This window comes from Berghia stephanieae, chromosome 5 (assembly GCF_034508935.2).
Source record: "Berghia stephanieae isolate SIO BIC M18660-M18661 chromosome 5, UCSD_Bste_1.3, whole genome shotgun sequence".
Classification (NCBI taxonomy): Eukaryota; Metazoa; Mollusca; class Gastropoda; order Nudibranchia; family Aeolidiidae; genus Berghia; species Berghia stephanieae.
In genome coordinates this window covers 71229680-71249321 of record NC_088364.1, presented here as the reverse complement: position 1 = coordinate 71249321, position 19642 = coordinate 71229680, and the positions used below count along the sequence as shown (strand labels likewise).

Below are 19642 nucleotides of genomic sequence, written 5' to 3'. Positions count from 1 at the left end.
TGAATTTAAAACATTTCAACATGTTATGTTCTTGAAAAATTGAGTACTTAAAATTCAGTAAACGGTGTTTTTGTGGTAAAATTTCAAATTTGCTTTCATAATCTTGAGAGTAGATACAGTTTTCTAAACTTTTCCGGTTTTTTTTTTTTTAAAAATATATCGCACCCGATATTATATAATATTATTTTACCAACAAACGATCCGATTGGTGAATAGAACTTATTGCTACTTTAGAAATTGAATATGATTTTATTATTCTGATGAGCTGGTTTTTAACATATTGTACAAATGCCAATGCAAGCAAATGCAGTAGGATAAAGGACATTATATATATATATATATATATATATATATATATATATATATATATATATATATATAAGAGAGAGAGAGAGAGAGAGAGAGAGAGAGAGAGAGAGAGAGAGAGAGAGAGAGAAGATAATTTTAGTTAAATTATCAACGATATTTATGAAGCTTGGAAAGTTAAACAGCTTTATACTGATAACGACTTTGAATTCAAATATAACCAATTGATAAACCAAGTTCATTTTATTTTTCATGTAAAAGGCACTTTGCCAGAGAGCCTCATAACAGCTAGAATTCTTTAAAAATTCAAATTTCTGCCACAGTCCTGCAGCATTGTTCAGTAAAGTATATAATAAAAAAAGAAAAAAAAAAGATTGAATTAAACAAGGAACGTGCAATCGATTTATTTACAACATCGATCTTCTCTAATTATGAATTCATTAGATAGAAAAGTAAACATGCCATCCTTTAAAAATCTAAATATTCTCACCATGTTGTCTTTTCACATTTCACGTAATTTCATCCGCCCCCCCCCCCCCCCCCCCCCCCCCCCCCCCCCCTCTTTAATATATCAAAATGGGTGCAACTTTTTGGTCCAATTACAATAAATACTATTTTTTTTTTATATCTCCCGGGTTCGAACAACATCTTTTGGCAATTAACCGGCAATCATTTCAGGGGAACAACACATTTAAATGTACGAATGTAGACATGATTCTGTCGTGGAATACAGGAACTAAGTATGCATGTAGCATGTGGATGTGATTCAAATTGTGTATTTAAAACCTTATAGACTTCCATCAATTTCACTCATACTTATAAAGAATATTTTCTCAGTCAGACGTTCTAATGAACTACTTAAAAATATCTTATACATTTAATTCTAAGTACAATAAAAAAAAAGATATGTCATATTGCCGACATTGAACAAAGATTATGAACTTGGTTTTGGCTCAATTGATATGAGTTTGGTTCTTTCAGTTGGTACTCTTTTCTGCCTCATTTTGGATTTCACCGGTACATGTGACGCAAAAGTAGGTCAGTTTCCATTTACGGTTCAACATGGCTGAACGTGCCCCTGAACAAGTAAGATGAAGTTTTATGTTACATTTATTTGTATGATCAGGGAGTAGATTGGTATCAATTATACCATTCAAAATTTGTCGTTTAATTGATGACAGATTTAATCATAACTCACAAATCTTAATCTTTTCTATACATTTTAACCGACTCTCGTTTTTCTTTTGCTGGTAATCTCTGAATTTTATATACGACTTGATCATGTGTCATATTATTACGACGATATTGTTGTGCAAGACTCACCTTTCTCCTATTTTCCATATGGTTTGTATATTTTGGGAGATTTATTTAGTCGTGACTTCTTTGTCTATCGGTAATGAACGATTAATTTTCTCATCTCTTGGCTTTTCATTTCCTCAACTTATTATTGAGTCAATGCGTTCGTCTATCTACTATGGCCATGCTATGCAGAGTATGATGATATGACTGGCATTATTCACATTGTATTGTCATTGTGAAATTTGAAATTATTCATCATTCTCTGGAGTGATGATAAAGATCTATACTATGATTCACGATCTGAATATCTGATGACTAGAACTAGAACTATGGAATTATTACAACTTATAACTAGCGGGAGGCAAAGATTAAATCTCATCGCCACGTTCTATGACCGCTGTGATTATCCCCAGGGTGTCTGGGGATAATAAAAATTTGTTATCCCCAGACACCTGTCTGGGGATAACGAATTTTCATTATCCCCAGACGCATATTTGAAACTCCGCTCTTTTTAACAATTATCCACATTCCAGAATATGGAATGTTTCCAGATGCACATAGAAATAAGGAAAGTTAATAAAATATCTATAAAAACATAAAATTAACAAACATTAAAATCAGTTGTTACTACATATACACAATATGCGTCGACTTCGAAGTGGGTGTCATGGCCGAATGGTTTAGTCGTCTGCCCTGGAAGTTTGACCATAATCGACGTTGTGGGTTCGAATCCTGGTTACGTCACTTTTTTTTTTTTTTTAAATTCCGTCTTCTTTTTACAGAACGTTGAAAGGGATAAATGTCCCATCCATCCTCCCCCCACCTCTTTTTTTTATTATTAAACTCTCTCTCTCTCTCTCTCTTGTTTTTTTCTAGTTTCTAGCAAATATATTCGTCCCCACTCTGATCTCAAATAGTGTCTAAAAAGAATAAATAATTAAAAAGCAAACAAACAGAAATATTCAGAGAGCGACCAAATGGTCAGATAGAGGAGAAAAAAAACCAATAATTGTTTTAAAAATAAAAACAATAATTGTTTTAAAAATAAAAACAATTTAAGAAATTCATGCTCAGAAACGGAACATTTACATAAAGGTTTATCAAACAAAAAACTCTAAGGTTTAGGTCAATATATAAATAAAAAAGAAAGAGAGAGAATTCCCTCGGAGCAGGGAATAGTGTTAACAATAATAATAATAATAATAATAATAATAATAATAATAATAATAGTAATAATAATAATAATAATAGTAATAGTATGATAATAATAGTATTAATAATAAAAATAATATTATTATTGATAATAATATAATAATGTTTATGATGGTAATAGTGGTAATAGTAATAATAATAACAAATATTACAATTATTATTATTATTATTATTATCATTTGACCAAAACAATAATAGATCTAGAGCAAATTAAATAATGAAATAATACTATCGGAGAAATAAAAAATTCAACTGATTAAAAAAAAACTCTTGCTCGGAACTCGGAACAAAGTGAAAACAATGAAAATCAATTCGGAAGAAAGAAAGAATAAGTAAAAAAAAAAAAAAATGTATGTGTGCGGGGGGGGGGGGGGGGGGGGGGGTGCGACTGGGTCGAATCTGTGCAGCTAAAAGGAGTAAAATGAAAGGTGGCCTAATCCACTGAGCTGCCTATCCACACCGCTATCGGAATATTTTAAATTCATATATGAGCTAAACATATTTCCACCATTTTTGCTTCCTTGTTTTGGTAGTTATTTTCATCTCTGATTCGAATAAAAATATGTTGTTGGATCTAGTTTTGTGGACGTGTGATACTAAATTGTATTGTCTTGTGCGAAGCAGACAGGAAAATAACAGGTGTGGGTTTTGGGCTTTGGGGCGAACAACCCCATGGCCTAGGAATTCGTCCGCGACATAAAAATTATTCCCGGTCGTCCCCAAAATTGTGGCCAGAATGAGCAAATTATAGAAACAAGAGATGATCAATAAAGTTAACAGGTAGGTAGGTAATGAAAATTTAAATGGTTGGTGGACTATGAACAGATTTGATGATTAACAACTTTCTTCCTGGTTGAAAATAAAAAGTCGAATTGCCAGTTTGACGTTTTCAGATCAAAGTAACAAAAGAAATTTCATTGATCCATTTGCTTTAAAATATTTTTTTAAAAAGAGCTGGATTTGACATTTGATCACTATTTACTTTCATCTTGTGTTAAATATCACTTGATATTTTAACTGTTTTGGGACACAACCACTAGTATTTTTTCCAGAATATTTGGTATTTTTCACGCCTAGTTTGGCATTTTGCATAAAATCTTTCTGCCCACTTGCTACATGCGTCTGGGGATAGTATCCCCACACCTGTCTGGGGATAACGAATTTTTATTATCCCCAGACAGGCGTCTGGGAATAATGACAGCCTTCTTTTTTTTACGGCGTCGTTGTTGATTAAATTTGAATGACAAATGTGAGTGTCAGTGGTCAGTGACTTCAGTAACAAACAGCGGAAATCCAATTGAGTTAAACGCTTAGGAAGAGGTGAAGAGTTAACATCTGTAATGAGCCGAAAGAGAGAGAGTGTGTGTGTGTGGGGAGAGAGTGAGAGGAAGGAATATGCTGTATAACAAAGTGTCTCTCGCCGTTATTGATAGTGGCAATTCAATAGTAATAAATAGGGGAGAGAACGGATGAATATATTCTTGTATGAGTTATGTTTGTAATCAGTGTTAAATGTCAACTCATCACCGTTGTTGGTGTTGGTCAACAAAGTTTTTTCTGCTTTCTGCACCACAGTTTGCGTTGTAAATGCTAGGGCGAGGGAGGAGTTCCATAGTTTCACTTTTTATTGGGAGGGCCTTGGGAAAGCTCATTTTAAGTTTTAAGGGAAACAACTCAAATGTTCCTTCAGCTAACCCTAAGAAAGTATCTCTAGCCCTAGTAATAGTAATATAACCAAAGTTAATAGAAAAAAAAAATCATTGAGCTAACCCTTCTTCTTTCAGCTTATCCTGCATTTTGGAGGGTTGCCATAATTATAATGAATGCCACATCTCCATGCATTTCGGTTCAGAGCATCATCATCCTCCAGGCCCAGTTCTTTCATATCGTCCTTTACCTTATCTAACCATCTAGTCTTTGGGCATCCCTTATTCCTCTTTCCCGCTATTAATTGTAAGTCCAATACTTTCCTTCCCACGTACTCCCTCTCTCGTCATTTTACATGTCTGAACCATTTCAATATATCTTCTCATCTTTATTGATACATTTTTCACTTCAGTCAACCTTCAAATTCGTTCATTTCTCTATCTTTTTTTGTCCAGCCAAGTGACCATCTCAACATCCTCATTTCTGCCACCTCAACTTCTTTATCTTGTTTCTTTGTTGTAGCTGCTGTCTCTAGTCCATATAAAATTGCTGGTCTTACAACTGTTGTATATATTTTCCCCCTTCAGCTTTGCGGAATTTCGTTTGTCTCACATAACACCAGTTACATTCCTCCAATTATTCCAGCCTGTCTGTATCATCTTCTTAACCTCCATTCATTGCCCCCATCTCCTTGTACAGTTGTTCTTAAGTATTTGAATTGGTTTGTCTCTGGCACATCCTCTTCTCCTATCTTTATTGGTGGTCCTGCTCTCTGTTGTCCGATGTACAAATACTCTGTCTTTGATCTGCTTACCCTTAATCCCCTCCTTTCCAACACCTGTCTCCAACCCTCTAGTTCCTTTTCCTTTGTATCATTCAAAAGTACTATGATGTTCCATTGTGCCTCTCGCCGAATGGGTTTTCTTAGAACATCCATTACTATTGCAAAGAGCAGTGGGCTGAGAACAGATCCCTGGTCAAATCATTACTTTTTTTGTGTGTATTTTTCAGATATTTTTCTCCACTCAAGATGTAGCAATTATATAGAAAACATTCTGTTTTTCGGGAATGTGTAGCATATAAGCGGAGTGTGCAATTAAATGGAGTGAACTGTACTAATATTAATGACCTCCCTCTGTGGCAATAATATTACATCGTGACACCATTACTCCGTGGCAGTTAGTACATGCGTAGTTGATTAACTGACATGATCCTTGGCAATTGACGACTTGTCAATTGCCAAGGTCCTTGTAAACTTTTGCCTCCTGAATTGTCGGGTGGTTGGATGGGAGCATCACCCTTGAATCATATACCTATGATGTTCGCATGGATGTACGATCCGATAGTGATGTCGTTTCTTCTTCTCTTTACTAGCCTATCCTGCTTCTTTGGTTTGTGATTGTATTTTTGACATGGGATATTTTTTTTTCTGTAAATCTTCTGCCTGTTTGTTCTTGGTTATTTATAATTAAGCTTATGATATCTTTAGGTTATGATTTTGATTTACATTTGTACTATTTTTGTTAGATTGCTTGTTTTTTTTGTTTCAGCGGTCTCTCATATAACCTCAATTGTGTTGGAAGAGACCTAAAGCAACAAACAACCTCCTGAATTGTCAACCCTGGTTAGGGGTGGTTTTTTTTGGAGGGGAGGAGTTTGGGGGATCTCCCCCAATAATTAAAAAAAATCCTCTCTTTAGGCGTGCTATGAAACTATGGAAGTCCTTCCATTGCTAGATTAAGGTTGTAGTTTAACTCACTGACTTTTTTCTTTTTGGTCACTTTTCTTTTGGTGGAATTGATGGTAGTAATAATGATTAATTCTACTTATTCACAGAGCTCTGCTGTTGTGAGAAGTGGTGATGCTGGAGATCATGAAGAAGATAGAGGTGCAGGGTACCTTAGCCCTGAAGATGTCATCAAACACCCACTTCAAAACTCATGGGCCATGTGGTTTTTTAAGAACGACAAAAGCAACAAAGAGTGGAAAGACAATTTACGAGTTATTACAACAATTGACACAGTAGAAGATTTTTGGGCGTAAGTAGTTTGTTCATTATCAGTCCTGAATAGTTCTAACTGCAAAAATAACAAAACTTAGAAAACACTGCTTATGGGTTTCCTCAGATCCTTCCCCCCCCCTTAAGTTTTGAATTAACAGAGATCTCTCTTTGAATTTTTCAGGTTGTACAATCACATACTTCCAGCAAGCAAACTTCCCACAGGATGTGATTACAGTGTTTTTAAGGTACGGACTCTCTCTCTCTCCCCTCTCTCTCTCTCTCTCTCTCTCTCTCTCTCTCTCTCTCTCTCTCTCTCTCTCTCTCTCTCTCTCTCTCTCTCTCTCTCTCTCTCCCCTTCCTTCTCTCTCTCTCTCTCTCTCTCTCTCTCTCTCTCTCTCTCTCTCTCTCTCTCTCTCTCTCTCTCTCTGTCTCTGTGATTCCAAACTTTAAAAAAAAAAACATCTCAGAATTTTTACTTGATTTATGTTTTCATTTTTCTATCTACACAGGTTGGCATAGAACCAATGTGGGAGGACCCACAGAATAAAAGAGGAGGACGGTGGCTTATTAATCTCAACAAAGCACAGAGACAGTCTCATCTAGATAACTTCTGGCTTGAAACAGTACGAATTCAGTTCCATTTTATTTGAATTTAAACCTCGTCACTTTTGGTCACACAATGTCTAAATGTTGTGTTATCTCACGAATTGCAGCGCATTGCCATATTTTATTTATTTTGTAGCATATTAATTTATTTACATTTAATTTTATCAAGAAAATGGTAAATCGTTCTGATTCTCAATATTCCATCCGGCTCCTGTCATTTGGAGGCAACAGTCCTTGTAGACTAGTCCAAGATAGAGGTGTGTGGCTAGTGGAATAGTGGAAATCAATCTGTAAGAGGAGCAGTCTACTTTATTGATTAAATCTTGTGTTATGCTGGATGTTGGCCTGGACTTGATTTAAGTTTGAGGAACATTGCAATGATATTTATTATTATTAGCAATGACTATGAAAATTTTTATTTTCTATTTTTGTAGGAAATACTGTGCTTAAATCAAAGCCCTATCTCCACTGAGTAGAAATATCTTTGAATTTTGAAAGTCCATTCATAAATTCTTAAAAAGTTAGCAGTTTCAAAGGTGTCATTTATTTGGATGGCCCCAAAGAGAGAGAAAACCCAGAAAATAAGGGACACTTTTTCTGCGTTTTTTTCTGGTTTGTGGCTGTATCTCGCTTAATATTCTGAATTAGAGATTGTAACTTGGCAAATTTATCAGAATAAATGAAGACATCAGAAAAGTTCTAACTTGTATAGTTTTTAAGCTGTATGGCTAGGATCAACCATAATTTTGTTTTAAAATATACATATTGAGCATTTGGAACATTTCTAAAGTGTAATTTTGTGTCTACAACCCATACAAGATACGAAAAATGCCCGCTAAATTATTATCAATCAAAAAATAAACTGATCTTTAAAATAAAATGCGATAGCTGACAAGTTCCACATCCCTATGGTGTAACAATGGAAAGAAATCCTAAAAAGGCGTGCAAGAGTTTGCGTCCTCAGACTTTCGATCGCACGGCTTCCAGATGGCCAAGTATGTGGTTTTGTTTCTTTTATAAATTTTGATTCATTTATTTTTGGTGACATTTATCCTAGTCTATTCAATTTTTGTTTGTTAAATTTAATTTAATTTAGTTTAAGTGGTGAAAACCATGTGAGTTTCTATTCAGACACTTTTGATTTGAAGTCAAATTTAGTCATGTGGAAGTCTGGCCATCTAGCAGCCTTGCTTTGCTGACGTCATTTTCGTGTTGAGCGATTGGGGGCAAAATGGCTGTCTCCTCTTCTCACTCATTGAAATGCAAATTGGGCTGGTATTTTGTGATAATACGTGAAAAGTACTTATCGTAATCCAATGACGGCAAAATCTTTCCTCTTGGTAGCTTTAGAGAGATTTTACTCCAAAGAGTAAACATCTATTTTTAACGATCTTCTGGTAATTGCACTAATTTTGCTGTTTGACGTGATCTAAAATGACCTCTTAACTAATTGCAAGCGAACTTTCAGTGATATTAATTGATAAACAGCGTGGTAATGAATTTTTAAAGATAGCATATACATAATCGTTGTGTCCCATACTTTGCCTTGAATTTGAGCCACTTCAGGACCCAAATCGAGGTCCAAGGATGTCCGTAAGATCGGCATTGTTACATGTATTCCTTCATCTTCATTTTTTTTTGTTCTAAAGATGTTTTTTTTTTTTCTTTTTTATGATAACGCTGAGGGATAAGTCTACCCCTCCTTTCCTATGTGTAAGGGTTCTATCCTTCCTCGTGTCAGTCGGGAATGAAATGGATACATTTTTGTTGTACATTGATGAGAAGTGGTTGAATTTGTCAAAATCCCTGTGTTATGGTTCTTATTTTCACTACATGAACCTTAGTTGAAAGGATTTTATTGGGACCAATTGAACTTGACTTTTGTGCAGACAGCCAGTTCACAGAGATGTTTTCAAGGGAGTTAATAGTATCTTTTTGGTTTGACATTTATTTTGATAAAGTCCTTTGTCGCTACTCATTACAAAAATATAAGGAAAACATATTTTACATTTACTTAACTATGTTTGGTGCATGTTTGTAATAAAACCACTTGTTCTACTTTTTATCTTTGAACAGCTTCTCTGTTTAATAGGCGAAGGTTTTGATGAGCATTCAGATGACATTTGTGGTGCTACTGTCAATATACGTGCCAAGGGTGATAAGCTGGGTTTGTGGACAAGAGATGCCGGCAAAATTGAGGCTACCAGGAGAATAGGGTGAGGAAAATTTAAAGCATTTCTTGAAGATTGAAGATCCGTTTTGATTGCATGGACATCACTTTTCAGGGCATCACAGTTACTTTTGCTTTCAGTAACAATATCCTGAAATCCCATATATAGATCATTAACTGTTTTTTTTTCGTTTGTTTATTTGTTTGTTTTGGAAGTGAGTGTGGGAATCGGAAGCAATTTACTTCAGGATATTTTTTTTTTTTACCCCAAAAAAGAATGGATGGATAGAGTTGAGATGACTTTTGATTTATTTTATGAGTGAATATTTAATTACAGGGAAGTAACTGTGATTAAAAAATGTTTTAAAGGAATTTAAATGAGCTGTTCACCGTCTATACATATTTGTTCATTAAAAAAAGTTTGCTTCTCTGCAATGAAGGGAAGCTGGACTTATTTCTGTTTATCTTTTTCTTTCACAAGGCTGAGAAATCTTCCTGTCAAAGGCGGAAATCTGCCCAATCATCTCAGCCCATTAAATTTACATACTACCACATCCACTACTACTACAACCGTCATCACCACCACATCATCACTACCAATACTAGTACAACCACCACCACATCGTATTACCACTACTAATATAATCACCACCGTCATCATCATCACTGCCAATACTACTACAACTGTCATCCGTGTGTCATTATCACTACCACCACTACTACTAGAATTATATATGTAAACACAATGCCAAATACCATCCCTTTTCTTGTATGCGGAAATTCCTTTGTGTGGTGTCTGAAATTATTATTAGCCTAATTTTAAGTTGGCATCTCTGTGTTTTGGAAACTCAGGGGGAAATTATTTTTGTTGTAATATGAACATTTATCAGACCTGTAAAATAATCCAAATCCGCTTATAGTACAATCTGGCTTCAAGCACACTCTCGATGATTCCCTGAGTACGGTGCTTATAAGCAGAGACCACTGTATTTTAATTTTTGAATTATTATTATTATTATTATTAACACGAGTCTTTTAATCTATATATCAGACTGACCCATTTACAATTTTATGCATGAATATTTAATTTTATACCTAATGTTGATGCTTTTTACTCTTGTCTCTTTCAGATTTAAATTGAAAGAATCTTTAAATGTTCCCCCCAAGGTGGTTATTGGCTTTCAGGTAATTTACTCCTTTCAGCATGATTTGATTACGTTTGAATCACCAGTTATGCCAGTGTCATGGGCTTGTTGATATAGTGTATTTTGCGGGTGGTTGGATGGGAGCATCACCCTTGAATCATATACCTATGATGTTCGCATGGGTGTATGATCCGATAGTGATGTCGTTTCTTCTTCTCTTTACTAGCCTATCCTGCTTCTTTGGTTTGTGATTGTATTTTTGACAGGGGTATTTTTTTTTTCTGTAAATCTTCTGCCTGTTTGTTCTTGGTTATTTATAATTTAGCTTATGATATCTTTAGGTTATGATTTTGATTTACATTTGTACTATTTTTGTTAGATTGCTTGTTTTTTTGTTTCAGCGGTCTCTCATATAACCTCAATTGTGTTGGAAGAGACCTAAAGCAACAAACAAACAAACAAACAAAAATAGTGTATTTTCTTTACGTGCACAACCAAGTGGTTGAGGCTGGTTGGCAAGTCTGCCTTAAATGAAATGGTAAGGTATTTCAGACGTCACTGGCAGCAATGTTGAATGTGCTATTTGGAATTTTCTAGGACCTGTCTTTGGGGCTACACAACTTAGTCTCCTACTTTTAGAGACTGGAATGTCTCTTCTAGACTAGTAAATTACTTGAATCTTGTATCTGTACATAAGAAAAGGTCTATATAGGAAAATAAGCGTTTAAAAAATAGATAAAAGGTGGATATATTATAAGTTGTGACCTTTTTTTTTTAATACAACATCAGATTTGATAGGCCTGGGTATAAATTTGATAGATGCAGATGTGGTGTGAAAGGCTGAAAGTTTGCACACATTTCATTGATGAGGAATGTGAAAGACAAACTGTCTCCTTCCATTAAACTATTTAAAACAAGTCTTCAAAGGCTTCCGTCTGGGTGGGGTTCCTGACCTCCTCCCATAGTGGGCAGGGATGTTCATACTGTGTCTTCTATCCCCCTATGTCTGTTTTCCAACATGCTTTCTGTCTTTGTCTTGGAATGAGTTTTCTTGGTTCTGTCCTGACCCTGGCCGGATACCCTTGCTGGGAGGGAAAAATTCCCCTTTGTCTGCCTTATTCTTGGATGCTTTAATTGTAATTCTAGAACTTTTTACTATCCCATTTTCTTCCTTTTTACTGGCGCTGATATGACCTTAATATGTTGCAAGCACCGTAAAACCCTTCAAAACAAACAAAGGCTTCCATTTTATGGAGGGGGGGGGGGCTCCAAAAATAAAAATGTATTAACTCGTGCCATTTTATCTCATTGATTTCAGGCTCATTCAGACACTGCTGGAAAATCTGGCTCGACAGTAAAGAATCGATACGCAGTGTGATGCCTAGCCAATATTACAATTTAGTACATGTGCTCTTGTCTCTGTCCTCATCACACCCATTGTTGATTTGGCCCCAGCAAGACTGTGACAGAGGTACTACTGGAATACACACTCCTCTTATTTGATCCGACCGCCTTCTCAAATTTATTCAAGATTGTAATTGTAATTTTTATTAACTTTTTCTTTTTCTTTTTAAAAATTTGTTTGAGATATTTTGATGAGTGGCTTGGAACAGATTAGCTTAGATATTTTATTATTGTCATTGCAGAATTTGATACGTTATTTTCTTGATAATTATTCTCATTATTTGTAACTTCGTGGATGCATCAAACTATGGTTACATTTTTAAAAAAAAATATATTGTTTTTTGATTAGGAAAACAATGAGTAAAGAGTGTGTCATAGGTTAAGTTGTTATAGTTATATGAATAGGTAACGGTATTATTATTTTCCTTATTGACAGTGAACACTGAATTGTCCATTGTGGTATGTTAATAGGTCATTTAAATGTTCATGTTGTCATGTTATTCTTTGACTTCTCTATATGTAACTAATTGATCTGAATGGTCTTTGTAACTTTTCAAATTTGTTTAATTCATATCAGTGTTGCTAACGTCGGAAATAAAATTTATAGGCCATCCTTATATTGCAAATGATTCTCATTGTTTGACTCCACGAAAGATATACACAAGCATTTTTTGATTTAATAACACTCTTTCAAAGGGGCATTATTGAAACCAGATGAAGGCAATTTGGTAATTCAGCTCAGATGCAAAGACTTCTATTTTCTTTTTCTTTCTGAGCCAAGTGTTTTAAAATTGAAAGTATGCAGGTTTGGATTTAGAATTGGAGTGTAAATTTGATTTTTGTGTTGTCAAAGAACTCTTTCATGTTACATAGTTTATTGGCCTGTTTGAGTGAGATGAATCATTGAGAGTTTGTTTATTCTTTCCTCTCTTCTCATAATGTGTGAATTAGTATTTGTGTGTTCGTCCGTGAGAGTTGTAGTACCTGTGTCAGAGTTCTCGTGTGAAGGCCATTCTTGTTATCGACGCAATCATTCTTCATTTATGGAATCATTATCTAATTGACAAGTCATGTTGGGGTTCTTTTTCTAATAACAGAAGGGCTAAGGGTGCTAAGATCTGATTTTGTTTCATTTAAATTTTTAAAAATTATTTATTGATTTTCAAAGCTGTTGTTGTTTGAGTTGATGATGTTTAATAGATTATTAGTAGTATATTGTTCCTGTATTACACAGCATATACAGCAAGCCATGATAACTATTATTTGATAGAAGCATCTTTTTTTCAATAACTTTTTTCTTTTTAATCATCTTTACTTCAGCTTCCGATTATCTTTGCAGTCTCTTAGGTGGGTTTGTTTTGTTAGTAATCAGTATAAACAGATTTTTTTCATGTTTGAGTTAGACTAGATTTGGATTTTTCAACCAGAACGTAAAAGAAAAAGTTTTTCTCCGAAAGAGATATATCACCAAATTTCACCTCACTACATAGGTTTGTTGTCATTTTAGAGGTACAAATAGAATATGTGTGGGTGGGTTCCTGACTCCATAGTGGGAGGAGGTATTGTTATGTCTTTATCCCTATTCGTTCCAACTTGCTTCTGTCTTTGTCTTGAAGAGAATTCTTGTTTTGTCCTGGCCATGGCTGAGTCCTGGTTGGAGGAAACAGTCAAATGCATAGTTATGTTTGGGGAGTTTTTTTTCCTGTAAATCATCTTCTGTTATGTATTATTATGTTTTATTTTAATGTATAATGTAAGCATTTTGAGTGTATTCATTGCTGTTGGGTTTGTTTTGTGTTCGGATGAGACTTAAATAGTGATCTCAAACTAATACATTGTATGGTTTGCTCTTGGTATTACATCTGATCCTTTTTGTCCAGTTCCCTATGTCTTACTTCTTTTGGGTGTTAATTGTAATTCTAGATTTTTACTATCATTTTTTCTTTTTACTGCGCTGATAAAACCTTAATGTGTTGCAGCGCCGTTAATACCTTAAAAAAAAAAAAAATAGGATATGTATATAATTTATGGTGAATAAATATAGGGGGGGGGGGGGAAAATTTTTTTTAAATGTACATTCTGGTTTAAAGAATATGAACAGATTGCTTTTTTTTTCTTAGACTGTGATGGCCGTGATTTGAAGACTAATCATGCAGTTTTTGTGACACTGAAATACTGCAAGAAGTTGACTCTGTGATGAAATGTTGTAGAATTTTGTTTTTACTAATCTTATTAGTAATTGGCACTATAAAATGTGTGTTAATCTCAATGATGAACCTTGTGGCGGGTGGTGGATGGGAGCATCACCCTTGAATCAATATACTATGATGTTCGCATGGTGTACATCGATATGATGTCGTTTCTTTCTTCTCTTTACTAGCCTATCCTGTTCTTGGTTTGTGATTGTATTTTGACAGGATATTTTTTTTCTGTAAATCTTCTGCCTGTTTGTTTTGGTATTTATAATTTAGCTTATGATATCTTTAGGTTTGATTTGATTAATTTGTAATTTTTGTTAGATTGCTTGTTTTTTGTTTCAGCGGTCTCTCATATAACTCAATGTTGTTGGGAAGAGACCTAAAGCAACAAACAAAAAAAAACCCCTTATGCATCGTTTGAAATAGGTTTTAAAGGATATAAATGTAAAAGAATCCCCCTGACAAACCACTGCCTGTCCCTCTCCTGCTTGTTATGTCACGTGAGGGACTTGGAAAACTACTGTTATATCATCTCTTGTACATAGATGTATGTAATTGATAATTGCATTGATATATATATTACTATTGCATGCTTATGATATGTTATGAAGTGAAAGAAAGAGCTAAATAAATTAGATGCTGATTTTTTTTCTTTTTTTTTTTTCATTCCCTCCCTGTAAACGATGCAGTTTTGGCTTAACGACGAATTAAACTAAATGATGGGGTCGACTAATGTCAGCTACTGCTCCGTCAGGTTAAGGAGTGTAGTTTTTCTTTATCCCCCAGTTGAATGCTTAATTATATTTATGCATATTTTTTTTTTCATGACCTCTTCAGTAACCAATTCATGATTAATTTAATAGGTACATGAATACGTTTCCCCGCGTCTTTAGCTGACATTGTGTTCAAATATATCGTACATTTGTAATTCAAAAGTAAAGGCATTGATGAGATTTTTCTTCTGCTTCGGATTGATAATCAATATGTTGGTGACAGTGCTTTCCGCTATGACAGGTTATCTGTGATGGAGTGCTTTAACATGAGAATGTACCATATTATTATTATGTTCTGTTTTGGTAGAAAGCAAGTCATTCTTATGTATTTTATTATTGTATTTTAAAGAAATTATTTATCATTTGTTTTAGTTTCATTTTTACTTCTCATTTCGATTGGCTGCCGACTGGAACCGAATAATTGAAAACTTGAGTGCTTTGTTTCCGATTATGAAATGAATTAATAAACTTATTGAATTTTATATTGGTTGCATGGCTTTTTGTTTTGTTTTCTTTAAAAAGGTAAAATTCTTTAGTTGTTCTTTATGAATTCTGATTCTTTGTACTGGGTGAGGTCCTGACCTCCCATAGTGGGCAGGGGGGTACATACCGTGTCTTCTATCCCCTTATATCTGTTTTCCAACATGCTCTCTATCTTTGTCTTGGAATGAGATTACTTGGTTTTGTCCTGTCCCTGGCCGGAGTCCTCGCTGGGAGGGAAACAGTCAAATGCATATTATGTTTTGGGAGATGATATGTTTTCCTTGTAAATCATCTCTCTGTTATGTATTATTATATTTGTTATTTTCAATGTAATGTAAGCATTTGAGTGTATTCCTCTTTGTTGGATTTTGTGCTTGTGTCCGGATGAGACTTAATAGGTGATCTTAAACTAAGTACATTGGTGGTATGCTCTTGGAATCTACATCTGATCCCTATTTGTTCTCCTTTGTCTTACTTTCTATTGGGTGCTTTAATTGTAATTATAGAACTTTTTACTATTCCATTTTCTTCCTTTTTACTGGCGCTGATATGACCTTAATGTGTTGCAAGCGCCGTAAAACCCTTAAAAAAACAAAGCTCCTGGAATGAATCTACATCTGTCTCTATTTGAATCAATCCCCTTTGCCTTGTGTTTTCTCTGGTGGTTTAAGTGAAATCTCTGGGTGGGGTTCCCGACCTCCCATAGTGGGCAAGGAGGTACTTGTTCTGTCTTCTATCCCCCGGTATCTGTTTTCCAATTGCTTTCAGTATTTGTCTTGGAATGAGATTACTTGAGGGTTAAGTCTTTGCCTGATTTTGGGAGATGATATCTCTCTGTTATGTACTGTTATTGTTATTTTTTTTAATTTTAACATTTGATTTGTAAACATTTGAGTGTATTCCTGTTAGTGGGATCTTGTGCTGGTATCTGGGTGAGACTTTTAGGTGATCTCAAACTAAGTACACTTATGGTGTGCTCCTGAAATCTCCACCTGTTCCCCATTTGATCCATTTCTCCTATGTCTTACCTTTTCCTTGTCCTTTTAACTGTTCATCTAGAATGTTTTTACTATCCAATTTTCTTCCTTTTTACTGGCGCTGATATGACCTAAATGTGTTGCAAGCGCCATAAAACCATTAATTCTTTTTTTTTTCTTTATCCTATTTCTTTCTGTTTAACTGGAGCTGAATGATCTAAAAGTTTTGATGGCGCTGTGAAACCCTTAAAAATAAATCATTTCGGTGACTATTAGAAAATGACTGAGAGTGGCTCCCTTTTGAGGAGGATTTCGTGTTGTATAACTTTGAGTAGCAGTCGACTGAGATTCAGATGTGCTGCCATGCTGGGGTCTACAATTATTTCTTTTTCCCTTACTTTTATCTTCCATTTTCGGACAACTCGGTAATCCAAAAGTGTTGCAGGCTATACACTCCTTAATCTACTTTCCTGTCCTTCTGTATTGTGTAATGTCAAATCTTCATTTTCCTATACGCTAAAATGACCTATAAGAGGTTGCTTTTTTATAAAAGGACTAAGTATTTAATATTTTCAGGTCCCATGGTGGGCCGGGAAGGTCTTGATGTCGTCTTCCACTCTCCTTTCTCTGTTTCCCATGTTGCTTTCTTTCATTGCCTTGGATTGAGTTTTCTATTATTATTTTTGTTGTTGTCTTTCTTTACCCTCTCTTGGGACCTAATCCGGAATGCAGTCAAAGACAAAGTTGCCAATTTTCCGTATATTTTCGTAATTCAGTAATTTTATAAACCCTCATTATATTTCCAATCACCAGTTAGATGGATAAAAGGTAAGTACAAAAAGTTTTTTTTCTTCTAGAGTTCAGCACACATTTTTTGTTGTTTTTTTTTTTTTTTTTTTATTTTGCATAAAAGTTCGGTAAACTTTTGTCTCCTGAATTGGCAGCTCTGCAAAGGTTTTGTTTGCTCACAATTGTGACCTCGACGGTTTAGATTATTTGGATGGGGTTCCTTACCTCCCATAGTGGGCAGGGAGGCAGTTACTATGTCTTCTATCCCCCTATATCTGTTTTCCAAAATGTTTTCTGTCTTTGTCTTGGGATGAGATAACTTGGTTTTGTCCTGGCCCTGGCCGGATACTCTATCTGGGAGGGAAACAGTCAAATGTATAGTTATAGTTTTGGGAGATGACATTTTTTATATTGTATATCATCTCTATGTATTATGCAATGTATTGTTTTGTTTACAGATAATATGATTTGTAAACATTTGAGTGTATTTCTCTTAGTGGGGACCTGTGCATGTGCCTGGATGAGACTTTTAGTGATCTCAAACTAAGTACTTTGATAGTGTGCTTTTGGAATCTACACCTGTTTCTTATTGAACCAATTCCCATTTGTCTTCCCTTTTCTTAGATGCTTTATTGTAATTCTAGAACTTTTTACTATCCCATTTTCTTCCTTTTTACTGGCGCTGATATCACCTTAATATGTTGCAAGCGCCGTAAAACCCTTAAAAAAGAAACAAACAATCAAGGTACGGTGTCTGTCTCGCCGTCATGTAACAAAAACAAGCGATGTTTGACGTGATCAGCGATCCGATCCGACGTAACAAAACTCTGGTCCCCGCGTCGAATTCCTTCAATTGGCAGTTTGAACACATTACCCCACTCAATCCGGGTGTGAATGAGTACCTGGCTTGATAACCCGCTACTTGTATGACATGACGTGGAAATTTTTGGTTCTATCTGGTCTTCAGGGGGAATGAAGTATTTTGAAACACATTCAGTATGGTGAATTCGCGGAAATTCACAATGTAGGAAACAATCCCATAAAGTAGTAATAACAAAGATACTGAGTATGCTTTCAGTATAAAGTACTGTAAATTATATTATTCAGTGCTGATGGTTTTCCTCGGATCCGCGGAGTCCAAAGGAGGAATTTCCTCCTTTAAAAATTACATTTTCTCAAAACAATGTGCTAGCAATGAGAGAGTTGATGTGTGGTGGAACACACAGGTGCAGTTTCCCACTCTCCAGAAGTTAGCTAGAGTATCATTGAATCAATGATAGTCTATCATCTCAATTGCTCTAAAAGTGGGGTTTAGTGTAGTAAAAATGGGGCTTAAAGGCAATCGTTCAACATTTTCCTACTTTTTCACTTTTTGTCACCATCAGCACTGATTATTATCCTTAAACAAGGTTGCCAATTTTCCGTATATTTACGGAATTCAGTGTGTTATAAACCCTCAGTATATTTTCTAATCACCTGCTAAACGGGGGAAAAAATAAGAAGTACATACTGTCTTTTTACGGGAGTTCAGCATTCAAGAGGGGTCGGTCTATGTGTTTGCGTTAAAGTTCAGTAAATTGTTGCCTCATGAATTGGCAACCCTGATATTATATTATACCCTCAGTATAATTTCCAATCTGCTGCTAAACGGAAAAAAAGCAAGTACATGATGTTTTTTTACTGGAGTTTAGCACTCATTTTGTGTAAAAGTTCAGTAAATTGTTGCTTCCTGAATTGGCAAACCTGATTATTATTATTATTATTATTATTATTATTATTATTATTATTATTATTATTATTATTATTATTATTATTATTATTATTATTATTATTATTATTATTATTATTTCTTTATTTCTTTTTTTTTTTTAATTTTTTTTTGGGGAGGAGTTCAATTATAACAACCATATAAATGGGCAAAATAACTGATTTTTATTTCCTAGTTTTAATAGCTATGTTGAAATCAAAACAGAAATATGTAGATTACAAAATGCAGATTCTATGATACGAACATTGGCAATAAACTTTCACAGTCTCCTGCTTCCTTACATCATACAAAAAGTAAAAAACAAACGTTATATGAAACTCCTGGTGTAGCCTTCAGCTCTCTGAGTCGAGGACCCCTACAGGCGGCGTAAATTTGAATCCCCGGAAAGGGCTATTTACTCTCGTTTTTCACCGCACCTTGGCGTAAAATGAGTTCTTGTTGAGCAACAGCGTTTTCTTTGACAAAAAAAAAAAATTAAAAAAGAGAGAAAAAAAGTTGTAACACCGCCTTTACAAGTTAAATGTTGCTGTTGGCTTAGCATCCCATATAAAGCGCTCTGAGCACATTTAGTTGACATTGCCCCATATAAACGCTAAAGTTTTCTTTCTTTATAATCAAACCCTAAAGCTATGAAGATAAAATCCCAAATGCAAACACTGCGATTCGAACCCACGTCCGGTTTATCACAAAGCCATCTATGTGAACGTGTCTAAACAATCGGCTTATGGTTAAGTTAAAATGATTTGGGATTGACTATCTACTTATGCTGAAAAGCACAAGTTGAATTGATTTCAAGGAGGTACCTCTTAAAGTGGAATGCGTCTCACGGCTTACAATTTTATCGTACATCTGCTGTGTTCACA

The 19642-nt window shown here is 34.8% G+C and overlaps 1 protein-coding gene across 1 annotated transcript; it reads left to right on the top strand.

Annotated features, from left to right (window-relative positions):
• Window positions 1-1304: 1304 nt before the first annotated feature.
• On the top strand, window positions 1305-12408 carry LOC144973564 (eukaryotic translation initiation factor 4E-like). Its single transcript, XM_078916175.1, has 7 exons — window positions 1305-1392; window positions 6301-6503; window positions 6648-6711; window positions 6976-7089; window positions 9149-9288; window positions 10373-10427; window positions 11706-12408. The coding sequence occupies exons 1-7, from the start codon at window positions 1369-1371 to the stop codon at window positions 11763-11765; spliced, it is 660 nt and encodes a 219-aa protein (XP_078772301.1). The 5' UTR covers window positions 1305-1368; the 3' UTR covers window positions 11766-12408.
• Window positions 12409-19642: the final 7234 nt, after the last annotated feature.

Excerpts from the sequence above, each read along its gene's own strand:
- LOC144973564 (XM_078916175.1), top strand. The coding sequence starts at position 1,369 with ATGGCTGAACGTGCCCCTGAACAA. Across the intron at positions 7,090-9,148 it reads ATAACTTCTGGCTTGAAACA|CTTCTCTGTTTAATAGGCGA; the intron begins GTACGAATTCAG and ends ATCTTTGAACAG. Across the intron at positions 10,428-11,705 it reads AGGTGGTTATTGGCTTTCAG|GCTCATTCAGACACTGCTGG; the intron begins GTAATTTACTCC and ends CATTGATTTCAG.